Below are 24,921 nucleotides of genomic sequence, written 5' to 3' on the forward strand. Positions count from 1 at the left end.
CATCAGGTGGGAAAGTGTTCATCATATCTATATCATGTACTGGATGGCCAGAAGTTAAAGTACAAGAGGTAGTGGTTTAATAATACCATACTTATCAATACAGTCAGGGAATTGTACCCCTCAGTTACAATTGGTCCTTCGAGCCGGAGGGTAACTAGTGTAATATTAATATAGTGTTATTAATATTGAAATGGCCTATGATGAACACTCCACGAAATGGTCCTCCTAACGTAGAACGCCCGCAGCGCAGACGACAGCCACCTCAGTACTTAGAGGATTACGCTGTCAGTCAACTACCTAGCCTTCGACAAACGGTAAACGCGGTAAAAGTAGAAAGTAAAATTATGTCTGACCTTAACGACCAGGTTTCCCCGACCACAGAGGCCCTAGTGGGTTCTAATGTAACTGACCAAGCTCACGGTGGGGACCAGGAGGGAGCTGACATGCCTTTACCCCCCGCCAATACCGAAGAAGTAGTCCCCGACCAGCCCCGGAAGGAAGACAACCCTACAGAGAGAGAACTCTGCACGGAAGAAGAGGAGGAGAGCGCCGAGGAAATAGAGCTCCAGGACTCCCCCACGAGCGGCTCACCCAGGAGCGGCTCACCTCCACAACCGTCTTCCCCCAGCGAAGCGGAGAGGATGCTACAACAGGCGTTCCTCGTCAGCCTGACAGCCTCTACCGAACGCGATCGACTTCAGGGTGAACGCGATCGACTTCAGGGTGAACGCGATCGACTCCGGGCACAGATGCTTGTCGAGCGCGAACGGCTCCAAGCGCAGCAACGGAGCGAAGAAGAGCGCATACGCCTGGAGATGAGACGCCTTCAGACGGAAGGGAATATGGCAAGAGACCGAGCAGACACCCAGCGTGCCGCTGCCGGTGCCCAAAGACAAGCAGAGCGCGCCGCCGCCGAAGCCCAGCGCGCCGCTGACGGTGCCCAAAGACAAGCAGAGCGCGCCGCCGCCGAAGCCCAGCGCGTCGCTGACGGTGCCCAAAGAGAAGCAGAGCGCGCCGCCGCCGAAGCCCAGCGCGCCGCTGACGGTGCCCAAAGAGAAGCAGAGCGCAACATCGATCTCATCCAGCGCCAAACCGAGCGCGACAGACTACAGGGCGAGCGCGACAGACTACAAGCCGAGCGCGACAAGTTACGGGCGCGGCTAATGAAGCGGCTGATCCCCAGGGCAACACCCTCTCCCTCCGCCAGGGGTTCAAGGAACTCGTCGAGACAACAGTCAAGGGCAGCGTCTCCTAACCGAGCAAGCGACCCTGAACTTGACCAACAGACCAAGCCTATACCCCCCGCAGACCCCCTTCCCCGACCGGTCCAAGCGAGACCCAGCTACAAGGAAGGAGCGGCATACACTGCGGAGAAGCTAAATAAACGACTACAGGATCTAGAGGACCTGATAGAAGAAGAAGAGGGAGAGGAGGAGAACCAAGCCCGACGACAGCACAGTACTCCACCGGACCAGGAGGTCCAGTACAGCCCAGGCTATACCCCCGCGGCGCTGCGCTACAGACCCCCGACTCTATTCACGGGTGAGCATGACGCACGACCAGCCCCGAGGAATAGCACCTGGACCAGCGGGCCATGGTACCCTGCCGGTACCAGCCCACAGAGAGGCGCAAGAGGAGACTCGCCTAGGAGGCCTCTCCCCCAACGCTCGCCGATGTATCAGCCATCCACGGCGTCATACATTGCCACACCGCCCACCAGACGGAGTGTGTACAGAACACTCGCCAGACAATATGACCCGTTGGGATGTATTCTACCTTACACCACCAGGGCAAAGATGATTGTACGAGCACTATGGGACAAGGACCAGGGCTGGGACGACCCCATACCCGCACACCTTGCCTCAACATGGAGAGAGTGGGAGACGGAACTCCGCTCACTCCCAGGCGTCAATATACGCCGCAGCTACTTCCCATCCACAGTGAGGCCAGAGACATGCAAGATTGATCTACACGTCTTCAGCGACGCCTCCGAAGTAGCCTATGGATCGGTGGCCTACTTGCGTGCCCAAGAGAAGGGAGGAAAGATACACACTGCTTTCATCCTGGCTCGCTCAAGAATAGCCCCACGAAAGCAACAATCTATCCCGCGTCTAGAGCTCTGCGCAGCCCTAGCAGGAGCGCATCTAGCCACGTTAATCCAACGTGAACTCACCATTCCGGTGCACAGAACAATCTTGTGGTCAGATTCCACGACAGTACTCACATGGATCAAGTCTGATTCATGCAGATACAAAGTCTTCGTGGGAGTCAGAGTCACCGAGATTCAAGAGTTAACAGAAGCAGCGAGCTGGCGGTATGTGGACACCAAACACAACCCAGCTGACGTCATCACCCGGGGAATGTCTCTGGATGACCTCACCCGTCGCAACATCTACAGTGACGGACCAGAATTCCTCAAGCTCCCGGAAGAAGAGTGGCCTACGCCCACCCCACGGGAAGCAAGTAACGAGGAGGCTGAGAACAAGAAACCTATGTTCTGTGGACTGAGCACAGTCGCCTCCACAGACCCCAACATAGATGACTGCATTACCCTAGAGAGTGCGCAGCAAAAGACATTCCTGTGGCACCACCCAGAGATTCAGTCCACCACTGACATTTCAGCAGCTGACTACGAAGAAGCAGAACTTCTTCTACTACAACGAGCCCAGAGAGACTCGTTCCCCGATGAGCTAGACTGTCTACAGGGAGGAAAGCCCGTCCCATCAGACAGCAGACTGCTCCACCTGGCACCCGAGAGTGACGCCCATAATCTCATCAGAGTGGGTGGTCGCCTGCGGAGAGCCCCCGATCTACCGGATGACATTAAGTACCCGATAGTCTTGAACAGCCGACACAAGGTCACAGAGCTGATCATAAAGAAATACGACGAGGATGTACACCACGCAGGAGCAGAGAGAGTCTTCGCGGAGATCAGACGTCGCTATTGGATACTTCAAGGAAGAGAAGCGGTGCGACGCTTCCAGCGAACCTGTCTAGACTGCCGAAAGTGGCGCGCGCAGCCCAGCATACCACGGATGGCTGACTTACCCCCCTGTCGCCTCCGACTCGGCGACAAGCCATTCCACTCCACAGGCATGGACTGTTTTGGCCCGTTGTATATAAAGAGAGGAAGAGGAACCGAGAAGCGGTGGGGTATTGTATTCAAATGCATGACCACCAGAGCGATACATATCGAGCTCCTTCCGACCATGAGCACAGACTCATTCCTTATGGCCTTCCGAAGATTCACATCACGGAAAGGAAAACCGTCTACATTGTTGTCTGATCACGGGACAAACTTCAAAGGCGGAGAAAGAGAGCTGAGAGAGAGCTTCCAAGCTATGGGCCCAGAACTTAAGACCCACCTAGCTCCATCCCAGATTGACTTCCAGTTTAATCCCCCGAACGCACCCCACTTCGGTGGAACCTGGGAACGAGAAGTACGTTCTATAAAGACAGCCCTGTACGCCGTGCTTGGGGCCCAGACTGTGGTGGAGGAAGTCCTAATGACAGTCCTCACGGAGATCGAGGGAGTATTGAACTCAAAACCCCTCGGTTACGTCTCCAGTGATGTAGCAGATGTCGACCCAGTCACCCCCAACACACTCTTAATGGGGCGGCTGGACCCCGCGCTACCCCAGACAATGTACAGGCCTGAAGAAGCGAACGGCCGAAGAATGTGGAGGTACAGTCAAGTACTAGCTGACAAGTTTTGGAGCAGCTTCCTACTCCACTACCTACCGTCTCTACAGACCCGCCAGAAGTGGGTAAAAGAGAGAGACAATTTGACAGAAGGAACAGTCGTCATGATTATCGACCAGTCACTACCCAGAGCTATGTGGCCGGCTGGCCGCGTAAGCAAAGTGATCACCGGTGCCGATGGCAAGGTCCGAGCAGCTGAAGTACTCGTCCAAGGGCGAACTTACACACGACCCGTGGCGAGGCTAATAGAACTGCCCAGACTCCCAGACACTATCGATGATGACCATGACCCCATGACTTTGTGAGTTGACTGACCCTTACAGCGGACCTTGAGTGGTAGACAGTGCGGTTAATCTGTCTCTGCTTAGCTAATTAGGTGGGACTAATTAGGGGGCGGCTGTTGTGAAGGATCAGATTAAACCGAATATATATATTTATTTATGGATATATATTTAATAGTATTTGTATATCGTTTGATATCCCCTGTATATTCCTTGTACAATATGCACTGAATATCCCTTTAGTCTACTAAACAGCCCATAATAGTTTCATTCTACCATTGGACGAGAACCTGGCGCCAGCAGCCATACCCCTAGGTTCAAGTTCAATCGTGCCGACCAACATGTCGTGGCAAGCCCGGTTCCGCGTAGGAATACGTCTGGCGAAATACGAATGGTACTATTTGTTCACAGCGCATATATATATGGCGCAAGTAAAGTAGAACTTTCTTTTAGTCCATTAGTTCTTTACCCTCCAACCTAGTAACAGACGCGAAGCCTCACCCACGACGCACGTGTGGTGCAGTAAGGCCTACTTGGCCTCAGAATAGGCATTGAGATATCGTGTGGATTAATAGTTGAATTGTCATAGTTTGGCACTATACCGTCGAGTTGGACGTATTTCTATTAAGCTAATAATAGTCTATTATGTATGGTGCATCGTTCGGTTAGAGTTATAAAGTGAGCAGCACCCCCATCGTTCCTGACGTTATCTGGAGTCTTAACCAGGCTGGGCAGACCACTTGTGGTGCTTGCATCCGAGGAGCTCCGGGCCAGGACGAGTGGACCTGTACATTGGATTACTTTACCCGGACGACGGCGAGCCTTCCACGGCTTGGATTATCTACATGCTTTGGGTGCTTTGATTATTCCATGGATAACGGCCAACACTGCTGAGTGTTGGAACTACCCCCCGGAGAGGAGTCCAGGTGAGACGGCGCTCTACACCAGTGAGGTCGCCTCACGTCTCTCCGTTGTGGACCGGCAGCTACCGTCCACCAGAGGGTCCAGCTGTATTCATCTGCGGACCGAGGTTCTGTGGGCATCGTGTTCAGGACTCTGAATTCTCCCAAGAAATCGTCGGCCAGATGGGATACCGCCAGCGGCTCTTCTAACCCCCCCTCCTACTGTCTTACAACCAGCGGGACCCCCCCCCCCCCCCTTAGTGTATCCAGCTATAATCATTTAAGTACCATCGCTATAGTTCCCTAAAGAACCAGGTTGTATACTTACTCCCTGCGTAACCAGAGATTGGACATTCAATGTTGATTTACCTACGAATACTCATTTGCCATACAAGTGCATTTCAAATCATAAATGTCATCAAGTGAACGTTGTATATACCCTTTGCTATATAAAATATTCGATTTGTACATTTGTGTGGACTTCGTTTCATCAGGTGGGAAAGTGTTCATCATATCTATATCATGTACTGGATGGCCAGAAGTTAAAGTACAAGAGGTAGTGGTTTAATAATACCATACTTATCAATACAGTCAGGGAATTGTACCCCTCAGTTACAATTACATTCACATTTACATGTTTACATTTACATTTACATGTTTACATTTACATTACATTTACATCACATTTACATTTACATTTACAATTACAATCACATTTACATTACAATTAAATGTACATTACAATTAAATGTACATTTACATGTTACATTTACATTTACAATTACAATCACATTTTACATTTACATGTTACGTTCACATGTTCACATTTACATGTTGACATTTACATTTTTACATTACATTTATATTTTTACATACATTTACATTTTAACATTTACATTTTTACATTTACATTTTTACATTACATTTACATTTTTACATTTACCTTTTTTACATTTACATTTAGCTGACTCTTTTATTCAAAGTGACTTACAAGTTCTGTACAACATAAGCATTGTTGCAAGCAAGGCATTCTTCGTCAAAAAGTGTCGAACTTGAGTGCTACACTGAGTGCATAGTAGGCCTAGTGTAGACATATTAGTATGTAGGTAGTAGTAGTAGTAGTAGTAGTAGTAGTAGTAGTAGTAGTAGTAGTAGTAGTAGAAGTAGAAGAACCCTTTCTGTTGGAATGTATGACTGTATGTGGTTGTTTCCATGTCCATGTGCTCCAGCGGGCCCCAGTTCGGGTGCCTCTGTGGGGCTGAAGGTGAGCTGTGCTGTGCTGCTCCTGGGCCTCACGCTGCTCAGCGCCGCGCTCCTGGTCTGCGCCAGGAAGAAGGTATACTGTCTGTTTAATGCAAACAACATGGACTGTATTTATATATCACTTTTATCCAAAGTAGGGATGTTCGATGTTGACTTTTTTTTTTTACCGATATCCGATATACCGATATTGTCCAACTCTTAATTTCCGATACCGATATCAACCGATACCGATATATGCAGGGTCCCCCCCCCCCAAAAAACCCACCAGAACTAAAAACCCACCTTGAAATCCAAAATAAATGTAAAATAAATAAATGGGATCAGGTACAACTTGGGGTAAGGTGCAATGAGGTATGAATTGTAGTGCAAATCTCTTTGGTAATAAATATAAAGTGTGTTAAAGTGTTTAAAGTGAGTAGAGTGGGTGTTACGGTGAGTGTTTATTTAAAGTGAGTGTGTGGTGTGTGTGGACGTGTGTGCTCATGCTGTGAGTGTGTAGAGTAGACGATGGGTTGTTAAATAGTGTCATTGTCGTTGCAAATCAATCAACGCCCTCTTCTCAACAGCGGCCCCAGTACCAGTGCCAGCTGCAGATGATCGAGATGGTTGGGCCCAACGACAACGATTACATCTACGTCAACTTCAAGGACTTCCAGTACGATCAGAAGTGGGAGTTTCCCAGGGAGAACCTGGAATTGGGTATTTTATTTAAATTGTATTTATTTATAGGCTCGCTGAAGCACGGACGCTCTTTTTCCAGCAACGCCCTGCTTCACACTGACATACACTAGCGGACTGACCATCGGGACCACCGGGAGTTTTCCCGGTGGCCTGGCAGACTGGCAAATGCTTTTTTAAATTTGTTTGTTTGTTTGTGCCCGCAGTCAGGCCACTGAACTCCGAAGCAGGCCAGGTCGTTATACATGTTTATATTTGCGCATAATAAGTTCAGGCAAGCAGGCAGGAATGCGTGATTTTTTTTCCGTAGCCACAGTTTGCGAAGACGCTCTCTGATTGGTTTAGCTCCGAAGGGCTCTTCCGTGTTACTACGCGAGTTTTGAATCAGATGGACATTGAAATTGACGTGGAAACTCCGGATGTTGATCACTTGATCACTTTATTGGATGTACTACTGCTGGGACTCGGAGTTAAAGAAGACAGTTTGTTGGAACCTGACCGTGAAATAGAACAGCTATAAGTCTGATGGATGATTTGGATGCTGATATTGAAGCCGTGGAGATGTAAGGAACGCGTCGTTATGTTGAACTGACGGCAGAGGGTGAGTGATAAATCGACTAGATCACAGAGAGCGCCGGTGAAGTAGAGAAACTTCTATAAAGGACGCTTTCGTATTATAACCCGACATTTGGACAATCCATTATTTGGAAAGTAGTTATTCTACACTTTGGTGTAGTGTATACAACTTGTATGGTCCGTTTTGTGACAGCGTCGCTGTCCATGGTGCTGAAGGTGCATTTATACTAGTGTATACAGCCTCTACAGTGCCACCACGTGATACAACGCAGCAAGATATAACGCAGTTTTTTTCCCGGGGGGGGGGGGGGGGTATGGGCCTGGCCTGGCCTGCCTGAGTCAAATTCCCGGTAGGAATTATGGTCCCAGTCCGCGACTGCTGACATACCACACGTTCACACACCTGGGACCTGCAGCCCAGTACAACAGCAGTTAGGAGCAGGAGTTTAATACGTGCCTTGCTCAAGGGCACTTTCAATGGTGGGCATTGAGGGAGGGTCAGAAGAGCGCAAGTCATTTAATTCCCGACGGTCCGGGGGATCAAACCGCCTTTAGTCCACTGCTGCTGTGGGTATGAGTGAAAAGAGTAAAGTGTGCAGTGGTCAAATAAGATGTGAGTAAACTAGGAGCGTCAGTCGACGGTCACCGTAAACGCTCACCGATATACAAACAATTTAAAGAAATAAAGCAATATATTTTTTTCTGAAATAGGTTTTCTAATTTCATGTTGCATGTGCTGTGCACAATATTATTTGTATTTTCTGTCCGATTTGCCCTAAAGAGGAGGTGCCATCGATACCTCTGTTTCATTTACCTCTCTGTCTTGTTTATATTTCTGTTTACATTTTATTTATTTTTGTATTTTCTGAAACAAATACTTATAAGGAACACGGCAACATTTTGGGAAAGAGAGAGACAAGAAGATAGATACCAGTTTCCTCTCTGTGTGCGTTCAGTAGAAAGCTATCCGGCTGCACGTTAGCCTAGCTTAGCACAATGAATGGAAGCGGACATGGCCGGTTAGCCTTCGGGAGAGGTGTTAGTTGGACAATGCCTAGGCTAACCGGCTCTGTCCGCTTCCATTCATTGTGCTAAGCTAGGCTAACGTGCAGCCGGATAGCTTTCTACTGAACGCACAGAGAGGAAACTGGTATCTATCTCCTTGTCTCTCTCTGGAGAAGACGGGGAGCTAATTTCCCAAAATGTTGGCGTGTTCCTTTAAATCCTCACGCTCCTCCTGCAGGTACCGAGCTGGGCTCAGGGGCCTTTGGCATGGTGGTCCAGGCTACAGCCTATGGCATCGACGAGCCGGGGATCTCACAGCAGGTGGCCGTCAAAATGCTTAAAGGTATGTGTTTTATGATAATAATAATAATAATAATAATAATAATAATAATAATAATAATAATAATAATAATAATAATAATAATAATAATAATAATAATAATAATAATTCATTACATTTATATAGAGCTTTTCTCAGACTCAAAGCGCTTTACAACGTAGGGTTAGGGAAATTGCCTCCTTCACCACCACTACTGTGTAGCACCCAACCTTTGCGCAATCTGATTGGCCACTGACGTTTCTGGTCATGTGACATGTGCGCCAATGGTGGGACGGCAAGTTCTGCGCCTATTTCCGGGTCTAACAGCCTGCAAACTACCTAACGCCTAGTTTATCACTGGTTAAGCTTAGGCGAAGTTGGTTACGGTTAGAGTTTGGAATCAGGACTGGTGTTCTATCGCCCTGCTCTAAGACAAACTCTAACCTTAACCAACTTCGAAAGAGTGCCTAAGCTTAACCGGTGGCAGAACTTGCCGTCCCACGATTGCCGCACATGTCACATGACCAGAAACGTCAGTGGCCAATCAGATCGCGCAAAAGTACAACTGGCTTAGGGAAAGTATTCACGCGACAGGGATTGATATCAGTCAATTAAGGGGACACTACAGACGGTTAACCTTTCACTACCACACTACAGACGGTTAACCTTTCACTACCACACTACAGACGGTTAACCTTTCACTACCACACTACAGACGGTTAACCTTTCACTACCACACTACAGACGGTTAACCTTTCACTACCACACTACAGACGGTTAACATTTCACTAACACACTACAGAAGGTTAACCTTTCACTACCACACTACAGACGGTTAACCTTTCACTACCACACTACAGAAGGTTAACCTTTCACTACCACACTACAGACGGTTAACTTTTCACTACCACACTACCAAAGGGCTAACCCTTCACTACCACACTACAGAAGGTTAACCTTTCACTACCACACTACAGACGGTTAACCTTTCACTACCACTGTAACCGTCTGTAGTGTGGTAGTGAAAGGGTTAACCTTCTGTATTGTCACAGTGAAAGGCTTAACCCTTTGGTAGTGTGGTAGTGAAAGGGTTGATCCCCTTTGGGAAGTTCATACTCTGCATTTGACCCATAACCATAACTATTTACATGTTTACGTTTAGTCATTTAGCTTTTATCCAGAGGGACAAGGCTACAAGTATTTAGGAGCAGTGTGCAGCCACACAGTGCGGCACCAGTGCCTTGCTCAAGGGCAATAGCAGGAAAGCTTGCATGTGTGTCTTCTGGAAGTAGGGGTGGGAATCACCAGAGGCCCCACAATACCATATTATCACGATACTAGAGTTGCAATATTGTATATATTGCGATTTATTACCTTCTTTTAACTGCAAATTATGTCGAAACGAAAGATTATCTACAAGGAAAATATATATAGGTACATCATCTATTTCATCTAATAAGATAACGTTTTCAGTTTGTTTACCTCACTCCAATCATTTGATTGCAACAAATTTGGATACATTTCTTTTTTATTATTCTTCGTGTCAGTGTATAATATTGGCAACGCAAAATCTCACAATTGATTGATGTATGGATTTTGCCACCCACCCCTGTCACACAGTGAAACATATAAATGTGATGAATGTCTTTGCACCGTTGTCACCAAGACAAATTTAGATAAATTATTTGTATTTGGCAAACAAAGGACAAACGGACAATTTTGTATTTCTTTGTATTGTTTGGGAGGGTAGGTAGGTGTGTGTGTGTGTGTGTGTGTGTGTGTGTGTGTGTGTGTGTGTGTGTGTGTGTGTGTGTGTGTGTGTGTGTGTGTGTGTGTGTGTGTGTGTGTGTGTGTGTGTGTGTGTGTGTGTGTGTGTGTGTGTGAGAGGTGGTTAACCTCAGAAGAAAAGACTAAATAAAGTATGATATATCTTTTGTATTGAATATATATATACAACGTCATAACAACTAGATCCATAGAGCACAGTTTGAAACTAGAAATGGTGTTTGTCTGTGGTGCTCCTACCCTCTACCACCGTCACCAGTCACCACACAAATAAGCATCTTCTGTTGGGACGTGTTGAGATTAGAAACAAGCTTGACCTCTTACGGTCCTGCACATTTAGTATAAAACGCCTGTCGATTGCATACCCAAAGTAATTTGAAAGCTATTCTTGAACCATTTATAGCACAATGCATGAGTCTGGCCTCTTTTGAAAGGAAACATTGTGAATTTCCTTCCACAACGGGAAGAATATACTCTGGGTGCTATACTGTAATATTAGTTACAGAGGGTTGAACACACTGAAATAAAAAAAGTATTTTTGTATTTTATTATTATTATTATTATTATTATTATTATTATTATTATTATTATTATTATTAGGGATGTCCGATATTATCGGCCTACCGATATTATCGGCCGATATCGGCATTAAAATGTGATATCGGAAAATATCTATCGGTTTTCCAAAAGAAAATAAAAAAATAATATATATATATATTTTTTTACATTTCTATAACCTTTATTTACCCAGGCAAGCAAGTAAGAACAAATTCTGATTTTATTTATTGTCAAAAGTATGCATAATGTTGTGTTAATTCCACAACAAGAGATATGTAATGTTAATTACCTGAAATTATTCAATTTTTTGGGGGGGAAACCCTGCATATATCGGTATCGGTTGATATCGGTATCGGAAATTAAGAGTTGGACAATATCGATATATCGGTATCGGTAAAAAAGCCAATATCGAGCATCCCTAATTATTATTTTTACTTACGTCTGAATTATTTTGCAAACAGATGTCTGCAAAAGAGGTCCAGCTGAGAGGTGTTAGCTGGAAAACACAACGGGTCCATAGCCTGAAGTCTTATGTAGTAACTAGTACAGGTCCAAAGTTGATAACAATACCACAGAAAATGAGTGGGTCCGGTCCGCAGGCGGGTCGTCGGAACGTTAAGAGGTTTTTAATGTGTGAACTCCCAGATTCTAAGTTCCGTTGATGAGACGTGTTGATGTGGTGCGTTTGTTTGACTCCACAGAGAAGCACCAACAGGTGGAGAAGGAGGCTCTGATGTCAGAACTGAAGATGCTGACTCACATCGGTCGCCATGACAATGTTGTCAATCTGCTGGGGGCGTGTACAGACTCTGGTATGGTATAACATGCCCAAATACAGACAGCCGCAAAAAAAGACCACGCCCCAATTACAGACAGCCGCAAAAAAAGACCACGCCCCAATTACAGAACACACACACACACACACACACACACACACACACACACATACACACACACACACACACACAAACGGCAATCATACACAGCAACTCCCCAATCACAACTCAGAAAAACATTATTTGGACTTAGCACTTAAAGTCAGACAAGAAGTCGGATACCAGTTTCCTCTCTGTGCGTTCAGTAGAAAGCTATCCGCCTGCAAGCTATAGCCTAGCTTAGCTTAGTATTTGGCCAACAGCTAGGCTAGTGGTCCGTATCCGCTTCCATTAATTTGTGCTAAGCTAGGCTAGCTTGCAGCCGGATAGCTAGGTAAGGCGCCGACCTGTTCGCGTCTATTCTTATCCTAACGCATGTTTGCTTCCGCGTTCGCGTTTTGCGAATCTGATTGGCCACTGCCGTTTCTGGTGCGATCTGATTGGCCACTGACGTTTCTGGTCATGTGACATGTGCGCCCAATCGCGTGACGCGCCCATTTCCGCCATCCGACCAGCAGCAAACGACCTAACGCCTAGTTTATCACTAGTTAAGCTTATAGGCGACTCTTTCGAAGTTGGTTAAGGTTAGAGTTTGGAATCAGGGCTGGCGTTCTATCGCCTGCTGCTCTAAGACAAACTCTAACCTTAACCAACTTCGAAAGAGTGCCTATAAGCTTAACCGGCGCAAGAACTTGCCGTCACACGATTGGGCGCGACCAGAAACGTCAGTGGCCAATCAGAGCGCAAAACGCGAACGCGGAAGCATACATGCGTTAGGATAAGAATAGACGCGACCTGTTCGTCTGGAGCAGTTAGGGTGGGTTCAGAACCTTGACCTGTTCCAGCTGCTGAGGTCAGGCAGACGCCTGCGAACCCCAGCTACTAGGACAGAGCGGCTTAGGCTCAGCTTCTTCCCCCAGGCCATCAGAGCCCTGAACAATGAACATTGAGTGCCACAGAACACTGAACTATCCACACACAAGCACACATGAACACACACACGACACGCACGCTGTGCACGCTCACACACGAGCAGCCACTTAACACTTTAACATGAGCGGGCACACACTCATGCCGCACACTTATGGCCAAAAGGAAAGGCCACTTTAAATTAGAATAACAGGAACAGTGTATTGCACTACCAAAGCTACCTAACATGTCCTATATGCCCTGTAAATAACTATGTACAGATACCGAGATGTCACACCATGTTACCTGTTACCTGTTTATTGCACAATGTTGTTTTTTTATTGGATTCTATTATATGTTGTACCACTGTATTGCACATCGTTGCGGGCAAGACCACCCGCATTTCATTGTATACTTGTATGCCGTGACAATTAAAACTCTTGACTTGACTTGATTGCCGGCTTTGAGTAATCTGTTTTGAGACGTCTTTTGCATGATGTTTGTGTGTAACCCGTGTGTTTCTTATAGGACCCACATATCTGATCTTCCAGTACTGTTGTTATGGAGACCTGCTGAACTATCTGAAGGACAACAGAGAGCGCTACCACAAGTCTCCGACCGACGCCTTCACCAAGGACCGTTTCACCTGCCTCTACAACAACCTGCAGCCTGGGTAGGCGACGACGGGGACAGGGGTGGGTGGGGAGAGGATGGTTATATTATCGGTTGGAAATGTCATAGGTCAAAGTGGGTCAAAAATGCAAATCTATAAAGTTTCAAGTAAAAGTGGACAATTGAGGGGGAAAGTATGTATGTTGTTTGGTTGTGTTCTTTCCTAGAGCCTTCAGAGAGTAACTGAACACACGATCATTTTGCTGCCCTCTAGTGGTGGATATTTTCACCACGCTGCACACTGTGAGTGCAGTGATTTCCTATCAACCCGCTATTTCATAGAGTCAGCACGCTGTGTGCATGGCAGCTAGGACTTAGCAGTTATTTGGGTTATAGATATATAGACTCACAGGAAGGCACAGAGTAGTATTTGTGAAATAATTCCACTTTAGGAGGGTTCAACACTACACTGATATTTGTGTGTGTTTTCTCAGTGATGTTCAGAGCTCGCTGGAAACCTACGTGGAAATGCACCCCTCCACCACCAGGGGGCAGGAGCACCTGGCCCTCGTCAACCACAACTCTGGCCCGCCAATGGACACGTGTGAAGGTCTCTCTTAGTTCAACCATGAATTCAGAGATGCATACATTACACACATATATGGGAGGGCTCTAGTGTACCAGGACAATTCATGTATTTGCAGGTCGGTCAGTCAGTCAGTCAGTCACAAATTAAAAATAGTCTTAAATAGTCTGCGCTTTCTGACACTCCAATATATTCTCTTGTATGTGGCAAACCCCACCCGGCTGTTACTCCAGGCAAGTTAAAACAAACACAAATAATAATTTTTCAAACCTATTTATTTAACCTATGGTCTGACTGTAACGTATGACAGAGCCTGTTACTGTAAGAATAGAATAGAATAGAATAGAATAGAATAGAATAGAATAGAATAGAAATACTTTATTCATCCAGAGGGAAATTTGGCACTACAAATCGCTCACAGTAAACAGTAAACATTTAGGTAGACAAAAACAAAGTCACGAATAAGAATACAAATAAGCCTAAGAATAAAGAATAAAATATGGTCCGGCATATACATTTCCTATGTTATGTATATGCATTCTGATAATATAAAATATACAGTAAAAATATACAGAAATATACAGTCAGTAAGTGTACAGTAAGGTGTAATAAGTAAAAGTCGAGGAAGATGGTACTGTCACCCTGTGCTCAGTGATGCAGTGAGGCACAGTGATGCGTTATAGAGTCTGATGGCTGCCGGAATGAAGGACTTCCTGTGCCGACGTTCAGTGCTGCATCTTGGGAGTCTTTAAATCTTTAAATCCCCACTGTGGGACACGTGGTATAGATCCTGACTGATCCTAGTTGCTCTCCAGGGATCCACGAGGAGTCTGAGGAGCGGCGGGCGCTGACCTACGACGACCTGCTGAGCTTTGCCTACCAGGTGGCCACGGGCATGGAGTTCCTGTCCCAGAAGAATGTAAGCAGACGGTGGCAGAACTGGTGACAAAGGGTTTCCGGGGCCTTTGCAGTGACGGTCGGTGCCGACACTGTGTGGAATAAGCTCGCTTTCAACATCAAGTCTGCCAACACCTTACAGACATTCAAGGCCTTGCTTAAAACCTACCTTTTCACTCTAGATCAGGGGTCTCAAACTCAATTTACCTGGGGGCCGCTGGAAGTAGAGTCTGGGTGAGGCTGGGCCGCATCAAATATTCCACACAAAAAGGGTTTCAAGTATTTTTTTTTATTTTTATGGAAATGTATGGTTGAAACATGCAAACGTTCAAACGCACACACACTAATAAGCATTGGAGGCTTTTAACCAGGGCCGGACTGGGGAAATCATTCAGGCCAGGAAATATAGTGCGAAATATAGCCCCAGTCAGGCCACTTTTTAAGCGGGGGGTCCCCCACCAGGAGATTTTGTGTTACAAAGACTTAATTTCCTGCATTCTGGTGCAGGAATTGTTTTATTTGCACCCTTTAAATGCCAGTGTTTGTGATGACATGACTGGATGACATCATCCAGAGAGTTTGAGACCCCTGCTCTAGATGATCATTGAGTTACTTTGCTGTTGTGTTGTGTGTCTGAGGTGTTCTTATGTTCTCTGTCTGTCTGTCTGTCTGTCTGTCTGTCTGTCTGTCTGTCTGTCTGTCTGTCTGTCTGTCTGTCTGTCTGTCTGTCTGTCTGTCTGTCTGTCTGTCTGTCTGCCTGCCTGTCTGTCTGCCTGCCTGCCTGCCTGCCTGGTTCCCTGTCTCCATTGTCCTGTCTATTTTATTACCCCCCCCCCCCCCCCCATCGTATTCGAAAGGGTTACAAATGGTTTGGTAATATGAAGGGAAGAGATATTTGGTTCACGTTTGGTCCCGTCCCCCTCCAGTGTATCCACCGGGACCTGGCAGCGCGGAACGTGTTGGTGAGTCAGGGCGGCCTGGTGAAGATCGGTGACTTCGGACTGGCCCGCGACATCGACAACGACTCCAACTACGTGGTGAAAGGAAACGTACGTCACAACAACAGACTGTGGAACGGAACCCACAGCATTCACCTTCTTTCGTTTAAACATTTTATTCTATTTATTTTTGGGATTTCTGTATTTTTCACCCATCCCAATTTAGTCGTTATAATAATAATAATAATAATAATAATAATAATAATAATAATAATAATAATAATAATAATAATAATAATAATAATAATAATAATAATAAACTTTATTTGTATAGCACCTTTCATACTGTGTAATAGCAAGTTAGCTTACAAATCGCTTTGCAAGTAGTGATTGCAACAGAATAGACCAAACAGAATATCTAAATCATTCTCTGGAACCCTTTTGGGGGGGCCAAAAGTAATGTTGTGGAGGCCTGAATTTGGCCCACAGGCCCTACTTTGGGCAGCCCTGTTGTTGATGAGAATGTGTTGTGCGTTTCTTCAGGTGCGTCTGCCAGTGAAGTGGATGGCTCCAGAGAGTATCTTCCAGGGGACGTACACCATGCAGAGCGACGTCTGGGCCTATGGCATCCTGCTGTGGGAGATCTTCTCACTGGGTAATGGAGTGAATTATTCTCTATAGGGAGGTGTAGTGGTTACGTCATTGCCGTTTTTCGTGTTCCACCCTCTGTCCAACGCAATGTATTTCCCCATTGCCCATTTCTAAATCGTCTCGTTTAAAACAAATAAAGCATTAACATTTGCATGGTGTACCTTTCTGTGCTTATTCATCCACAATCTCTATAGCTCAACATGAAAATATTCGCAATTAATCATAATAAAAAAATCGCCAAATTTAACCAAAAATGTTGTGATAGAAGGGAACTCATTTTGTGCAAAAATGGAAAGCTTTTCAATTTCCATGCGGCAGAATTGTTACAATAGCCGATCATCCATTTTCCCAATGATAAATCCCTATACGGGTGGAACAACCAGTGACGTCAGACTACACCTCCCTTTGAACACTCACCAACAGAAACAAACCACTAGATGTCGCACTAGAGCACCAGCATGTCATTTATCCAATCAGGTAGGGAGGGGTCACATCATGCATGCAATATGTCAACAACAACAACATTCATTTTGGACCCGCAAAACATTTTCATAATGATAAATTCATTCATTTGTTTTGGGGGGAAAAGCAATACTTTTATTCTGGACCTTTCTAAAAGTTCTGTGAATGTATTAAACTTTTTTTTAAAGATTACTCTACATAAAGATGTTATCTATAGCACCCTTAAGTCGTAAAATCTTTTTATTAAACACATGAAAACAAATTGGCCAACGGAGTGAGATGATTTCACATGTTTCAGTACAATTTACGTTATCTCAACCCCCCCCCCCTCTTTTCTTGATCCTCCAATCACACAAACAATGTAGAGCAAAAGAAAAACGACCGCAAACGAAAACCAAATAAACGGCCTTAAACAAATCAAAATAGGACGAGCCCCCACTTGTCACAAACGGCTACACGGCCATGACAAAGAGGGAGACGCACACAATCTAAATCAATTAACTAATTATTTAATGAATATCGACAAAAAATAGATTACTAACGAAATTGAATTCAACAGTGGTGGGTGAAGTCAGTGACATCAGTAGTGTAAGTGAGTGCATGCATTGTCACGTGTGTAGATGTAGTGTTGTAGAATGCAAACAGAAAATCAAAGGCATGAAATCAAACTGACGGCGTCCCATACGGAGAGCGCCCAGCAACTTAGCTCCGCGAGTCTAGGGAGCATGGGCACACCGGGCCCAGGTGTTTCCCGTTCAGCTGATCAGCACTCCAGCCACGCCCACCTCCACTACCTGTCAACACAAAAACTAAATAGGCGGACAATGGAGACAGAGTGGGAGGGGTCGTAACACAACCGTTGCTTCCCTCAAAACCAGTGACATGACCATGAAATGCACGGGCGGACCTGCCTCATAGCAAGATGATGTCACACGTCTGTCACTTTAAATGTCTCTAAACAAGTTCAGCTGTCCTACTGGCACATTGGTTTTTTCACTCGTTTAAAAGACAATAAGAGGGGAAAAGACTCAATACATGATCGAATTACTTGTTAAGAGTTTGGCTGTGAACACATAACAGATGCATTGTTGTATAATGATGGAGGTAGCAGTGTCCCAAGGCTTGTGACCACCCCAAGGTCACTGGTTCAAATCCGCCCCCCAGTCCCCTCCTATCCTTTAACAGCTACCATTGAATTGCCCATGAGCAAAGCACATTAACCCCCAACTGCTCAGTGGCCAGTCTCAGACTGTGGTTGTACTGGGCAGCTCCTAGTGGTCAACAGTGTCAGACTGTGGTTGTACTGGGCAGCTCCTAGTGGTCAACAGTGTCAGACTGTGGTTGTACTGGGCAGCTCCTAGTGGTCAACAGTGTCAGACTGTGTTTGTACTGGGCAGCTCCTAGTGGTCAACAGTGTCAGACTGTGGTTGTACTGGGCAGCTCCTAGTGGTCAACAGTGTCAGACGGTGGTTGTACTGGGCAGCTCCTAGTGGTCAACAGTGTCAGATGGTGGTTGTACTGGGCAGCTCCTAGTGGTCAACAGTGTCAGACTGTGGTTGTACTGGGCAGCTCCTAGTGGTCAACAGTGTCAGATGGTGGTTGTACTGGGCAGCTCCTAGTGGTCAACAGTGTCAGACTGTGGTTGTACTGGGCAGCTCCTTGTGGTCAACAGTGTCAGACTGTGGTTGTACTGGGCAGCTCCTAGTGATCAACAGTGTCAGACAGTGGTTGTACTGGGCAGCTCCTAGTGGTCAACAGTGTCAGACTGTGGTTGTACTGGGCAGCTCCTAGTGGTCAACAGTGTCAGACTGTGGTTGTACTGGGCAGCTCCTAGTGAGCAACAGTGTCAGACGGTGGTTGTACTGGGCAGCTCCTAGTGGTCAACAGTGTCAGACTGTGGTTGTACTGGGCAGCTCCTAGTGGTCAACAGTGTCAGACTGTGGTTGTACTGGGCAGCTCCTAGTGGTCAACAGTGTCAGACTGTGGTTATACTGGGCAGCTCCTAGTGGTCAACAGTGTCAGACTGTGGTTGTACTGGGCAGCTCCTAGTGGTCAACAGCATCAGACTGTGGTTGTACTGGGCAGCTCCTAGTGGTCAACAGCGTCAGACTGTGGTTATACTGGGCAGATCCTAGTGGTCAACAGTGTCAGACTGTGGTCGTACTGGGCAGATCCTAGTGGTCAACAGTGTCAGACTGTGGTTGTACAGGGCAGCTCCCAGGTGTGAATGTGTGGAACTACATGAGTGTGTGTCAGGGTGTTGCTGGAAGAAGAAAAATACATGCTTAGCTAATGTTCCCTGGATAAATAAAGGTTAAATATACAGTGTATATATATCTATATAAATGTCATGTTCCCTGTCTCTCTCTTTCTCCTACTCTCTACACATCTCAGGTGTGACTCCGTACACTGGTGTGAAGGTGGACAACAAGTTCTACTGCATGATAGAGAGAGGGTTTAAGATGGAGTGTCCAAACTATGCCAGTGAATCTCTGTGAGTACAAATGTACACAGTATCATGATAGCTTTGTGTGACAGTTAGCCAGCTTGCCATATAGTAAATCTTTTTGAATGCTCTTTCCAAAGTCTCTAGCTTGGAATCCTAGAACTATATCTTTCAATGGCAATAGATCAAATCAAATCAAATTGATTTGTAAGGCCCGACAACACACGTTAATGTCCCCATGGGCCGGACACGTCTTCTTTAAATAAGTCAAGAAGAAACATAACAATAAGTCAAGAACAAAACAAGAACACCATAAGGTCCAACAAATTTAAAATAAATGCAAAATAAATGAATGAATGAATGAATGAATGAATGCAAACACTCCCAGACATACCCCACGCGAAGGTAAGGAAAAACTCACTAAAACCTAGCAATAGGAAAAAATGCATGTGGAGGAGAGAAACCTTAGAAGGGCCATTCAAGGGGGGATCTCCCTTATTAGATGTCGGTGATAGTAGTGTTGCAGACGGACAGTTGGTAAGCATGCACTCATGTGTGTAGTGAAACACAGATGAGTGCATGCAAGATAGAGCTGATAGCAACTGAACATTTTGAAAGATTAAAGATAGAGCTGATAGCAGATCTATTTGAGGCACAGGGGCGGCGCAAAGAGGGTCGCGTCCTCCCCGTCTTAATCACGGGACGTTCAACACTCCGGTCATCACTCCGAGACAGCCGGAGACAGGGAGATAGGGGGCGGCGCAGAGAGGGTCGCAACCTCCCTGTCATCATCGCAGGACGTCCAGCACTCCGGTCATCACTATGAGACAGCCGGAGACAGGGAGATAGGGGGCGGCGCAGAGAGGGTCGCATCCTCCCGGTCTTCATCACGGGACGTCCGACACTCCGGTCATCACTCCAGGACAGCAACTCACAGGGAGACGGGACAGGCGTTAGACAGCTCGCGTGATTGTAATGGGCGGACATAGCAATAGATACAAGTGGTAAGCATATATGTGAATAGAATAGATATATGAAGTAAGCATATTATGTGAATAGAATAGAAGTACTTAACCCAGCAATGAAACCACGTTGACAGACCACAAACCATGTTGACAGACCACGGACAGAAGACGGTAAGAAGCTGATCCATGAGCATTGGTTCTACTGTTCTACTGTGACCTGTTTACAAGATCCAGTAATAAGACACCAAATTATTGTTTTTGTTGATATATTTCTCATATATCGACACATAGCAACCATTGTTTCTTCCATTGCCATGTACAAAACAATGGTTGCTATGTTAAATAGATAATTCACTATTACTATTACACTACAGTAGAACAGGTTTGAGCAATCTTACCTCTACCTAACATCATCTACAAGTAAACTAGTGACCACTGCTGTCCCTGACGTCCACTGTCAACACCACCATTCCTCCCAGGTGTCAGGCTCCTCATTCATCCATTCGTTTTGAGGACAAAGTCTAAATATGATACTTACTTGTGCGTACTGTCCTCTCCAGAGTCAGACAAGCAGATAGATACCAATTGCCTCTCTGTGCATTCAACTAGGCTAGCTGATTCGAATCTGCTTCCATTCATTTGTGCTACGTAAGCTAGAGGCTAGCTTGCAGCTGGATAGCTTGCTACTGAATGCACAGAGAGGAGATCTATCTTCTTCTTTTTTTTATTTTATTTTTTACAGTGTACACATATTCAGACAGAGAACCCCCCCCCCTTCCCTCTCTCTTTCTCTCCTTCACTGGTGCAGGTACAGGGTGATGTGTATGTGCTGGGAGTTGGAGCCAGGCGACCGCCCTCCCTTCTCCAAGCTGCTGGGCTTCATGGACGACCAGCTGACAGACGTGGCCGAGAAGGTAAGGCTTCCTAAAAGAAAATACGTATGACGACTCCGGAAGCAGAAAAAGGTGCACTGCGGAGCTCTACCATGTGGACAGAGAATACAGACATCTTTCTATTGCCTTGTCTCCATTAGCTATGTTCAGCCTGGCTGGGGCTATAGCCATGGTCTAGCATGGTATGGTATGGTTGGGTTTGCGTCTCCATTGCGTTCCTTGTAAACTCTCCGGTTGCTAAGCAACATTAAAAAATGTACACCAGCAACTGTGGTACACGAGCTAAACCATGATGACACAACAGTCCCAGCCAGGTTTGTCCAGGTTCTAAAGACAATGGAGACGCTCACTGTGTGCCAGACAGGCCACAGCGCGGCTAAACCCTGGCTAGTGGAGACGAGACATACAACAGGATATTTGACACACTCTTGTGCAAGAACGCTACGACATCGCACAGAAACGTTGTCCAACTCTCTATGTAGGAGTGTGAATATTCGCTGCAGAATTGTGAAACCCCGACGGTAGATCAACATCTAACCAGAACTCCCTCCTCTCTTAGCTCTACCACAACGTGGACCTGAAGTCCAATGACTCCACTAACCAGAATGCAACGGCCACCACGGACATCTCGGCCTTGACCAAAGAAAAGGATGACCGGCCACAGAACCAGTACTGTAAGGCCTACGCCACCGGAGACGCCATGGCAACACAAGTGTCTGACTCAGAGGACGTGGCAAGCGAGGACGAGCCTTTGAAAGCAGAGTGAAGGCTTGTTTTAGGCCCAGTGGTTTCCATATGATGTATGATATTATTAAGCAAGCGAGGCTTAAAGGAACACGCCAACATTTTGGGAAATTAGCGTACCGTCTTCTCCAGAGAGAGAGACAAGGAGATAGATACCAGTTTCCTCTCTGTGCGTTCAGTAGAAAGCTATCTGGCTGCACGTTAGCCTAGCTTAGCACAAGAAGGCTCTGGGAGGTGGGGATGGAGAAGAGACCGGAGTCAGAGGACCGCAGCCTCCGGGTTGGGATGGAGGAGGTCAGTTAGGTACCGGGGGGCAATATGATTCCTATATGAATGAATATATCCTATTCATATTAATTTCCGATTGTACATAGCAGCAGAGAATTACAAATGCACTTGCTCTATGTTTTATACATGAATATGTGGAATTAAGTGTCGTCAGCACTTTCAAGGTTGCGGGGGGCTTGAGTGGCATTATGTAGCATTTATTTGACATGTTTTACATTTTTATTTCAACTGTTTGGTTGCTGAAACAATCATCTTTTGTTGTAATACATACAAACATTATATTATTACTGTGTATAACTGCAAATATTGCTGATCAGCTTTTCTGCCACTGGTACAATGAAGAGAGATTCTGTAAGAATTATTATATACAATGCAAAGGGGTTACTTGGAACATACAAGTTGAGATGACCTGTGACTTTCATATGAGCGCCTCTACAATTGTAATCTCACTCACTCACTCACTCACTCACTCACTCACTCACTCACTCACTCACTCACTCACTCACTCACTCACTCACTCATTCACTCACACCTACGGCCACTCTGTCCCTAGAGGCGACTCACAGGCATGGCACTTTGTGTAAAACGAATCTATGCAAGAATGTAGTAGGTAGGCATTAGCAACCTTTATTGTGCTTAAGGTGAGATGTGAATGCAGTATTCTTGTAACAATGTGGTTATGCCTGCATCGCCGAAATTAATTAATGGACACCAACATGTTACAGTAGATGTTATGGACGTTATGAATGTTAGATAGGCAACATGTTCTTTTTTAATATCTAGCCTCCTATTTTCTTAGGCTATATTATGTCAATTATAATGTGTGTGATTTATACTATATATAGGCTATTTTCTGTGCATCTGTTCGAATATTTTATACTTGCAATAAACTACTTTTTACATTTACACATGAATGAATGAATGAAAACTTTATTTAACAGATTGCAGAATGGGTACAATACAGTACGGCTCAATACATACAATTGTTAAGGGGATGCAGACCTGAGAAAGACGTTTGTCTTGTTTCCATCAGGGTCCCCCATTTTCATTTCATATAGACATTTATGACATACACAACATACATGACATTTATGGCATAGGGACATATAGGTATTTAGTACTGATACATTTGTGACATAAACGGTATTCAAATATACAGTACTGTTACCCCTAGATCCTGACAGAGTATATACATATGATGGGGAGGGGACTGTACATTAGGAGGGGGTGGGGGTTTTGGGCATTTACGGTGGCCAGTTTCGAATTGCAGCCTCCCGTATGTGCTCTTTAAGAGCGGTTTTGAATGTGGGCAGGGATTTACATTCCTTTACAGCTTTGGGTAGGGCATTCCACATTGTTGTGGCATAATTGCGAAACGTGTTTAGTCCCTTGTTTGAGCCGAATCTGGGTTTAACGTGATTTGTTTTACAAACAAACAAACAACTGGGTTTAACATGTTGTCATTTAGCTGACGCTTTTATCCAAAGTGACTTACACGTTTTGTACGACAAGTCAGTAGGAAGGGTACAACTCTATCAGCTGAGTAACAATGTTCATCAAAGTGTTAAGACTTGAGTGTGTATGTAGTGTACATATATCGCATGCATACCTGTAGATCTCCAGCAACAGGATAACATGTAAATAAGCAGTGGCTCTCTTTGTCCACTAGATGACGCCAGAGGTTAGTTTGCATGCTGAAAGAACGTACCTGTACATTTTTCGTTGTTATTTGGTTGCAGTGCCATGTTTGGTCACTGGGTGGCGCTCCTTGTTTGTACTGGATTTAGCCAGTGACTCGCTTCACTTCCTAGTTCCTGTCTACAGTGTCTAGTAAGGATTTGGTTCGTGTCTGTCAAACTATATATCGATATATGGTTTCAGGTCAATACAATAGTGCAGTATACATGTATTTATATTTGCAGCATATATATCCACATCTGTCTGAATAGACTGTGCATAATCCTTCTATATACCACTTATACACCTGCATATAACCCATAACTCTGTATGATAGCATGTACAATAATGCTGTACAGTAGGCTACAGTATATATACTATACTACAGTATATAGTATCTACATATATGTAAAAACTATGCAGGTATGTACAGACATAGTTTTTTACATATATGTAGATACTATATCTATAAGATATCTGTAGGCCGATAATATACTGTATCGACTGTATATCCCTGACTTATATGCTGCTGGCCAGTATGATGTACTATGGTGTCTTTATACCACTGTACAGTATACACTGACTGTATACATCTGATTAGCACTATTACTCACCTGTATATTTCTACTGCACTTTAATGTTATACATTTGCACTTATTTTCGTTGTGCTGTGCTGAATGATGCCAATACATTTTAATATAATGTATGGGACATAAAGGGGATATATACATGTCTCAACATTGACATGCCAATCGTCGTCACATTGAAGCACCCTGCAGCCGAGAGTAAGACAAATATTAACCTCTGCCAACAAACGTATACCGTGAGTCAAGTGTTGCCCGACAGTGTATTAACCTCTACATCCTCCTCACCCCTCCTGAGTGTCCAAAGGTCATTTTGACCAGCGGT

At 45.3% G+C, this 24,921-nt stretch overlaps 1 protein-coding gene across 1 annotated transcript in view; it reads left to right on the forward strand.

Annotated features, from left to right (window-relative positions):
• Positions 1-22,306, forward strand: part of LOC311237610 (receptor-type tyrosine-protein kinase FLT3-like) — a 57,298-nt gene extending 34,992 nt beyond the window's left edge. Inside the window, exons 13-24 of the mRNA XM_084325548.1 lie at positions 6,115-6,221; positions 6,715-6,847; positions 8,646-8,750; positions 11,771-11,881; positions 13,382-13,526; positions 13,960-14,075; positions 14,867-14,970; positions 15,875-15,997; positions 16,430-16,541; positions 19,394-19,493; positions 21,219-21,324; positions 21,863-22,306. Of these exons, the coding sequence (XP_084181674.1) occupies positions 6,115-6,221; positions 6,715-6,847; positions 8,646-8,750; positions 11,771-11,881; positions 13,382-13,526; positions 13,960-14,075; positions 14,867-14,970; positions 15,875-15,997; positions 16,430-16,541; positions 19,394-19,493; positions 21,219-21,324; positions 21,863-22,069 (1,469 nt within the window). The 3' untranslated portion in view covers positions 22,070-22,306. The remainder of the gene's footprint in view (positions 1-6,114; positions 6,222-6,714; positions 6,848-8,645; positions 8,751-11,770; positions 11,882-13,381; positions 13,527-13,959; positions 14,076-14,866; positions 14,971-15,874; positions 15,998-16,429; positions 16,542-19,393; positions 19,494-21,218; positions 21,325-21,862) is intronic.
• Positions 22,307-24,921: the final 2,615 nt, after the last annotated feature.

This window comes from Notolepis coatsorum, assembly GCF_963971535.1.
Source record: "Notolepis coatsorum genome assembly, chromosome: 12".
In the NCBI taxonomy this organism is placed as follows: domain Eukaryota; kingdom Metazoa; phylum Chordata; class Actinopteri; order Aulopiformes; family Paralepididae; genus Notolepis; species Notolepis coatsorum.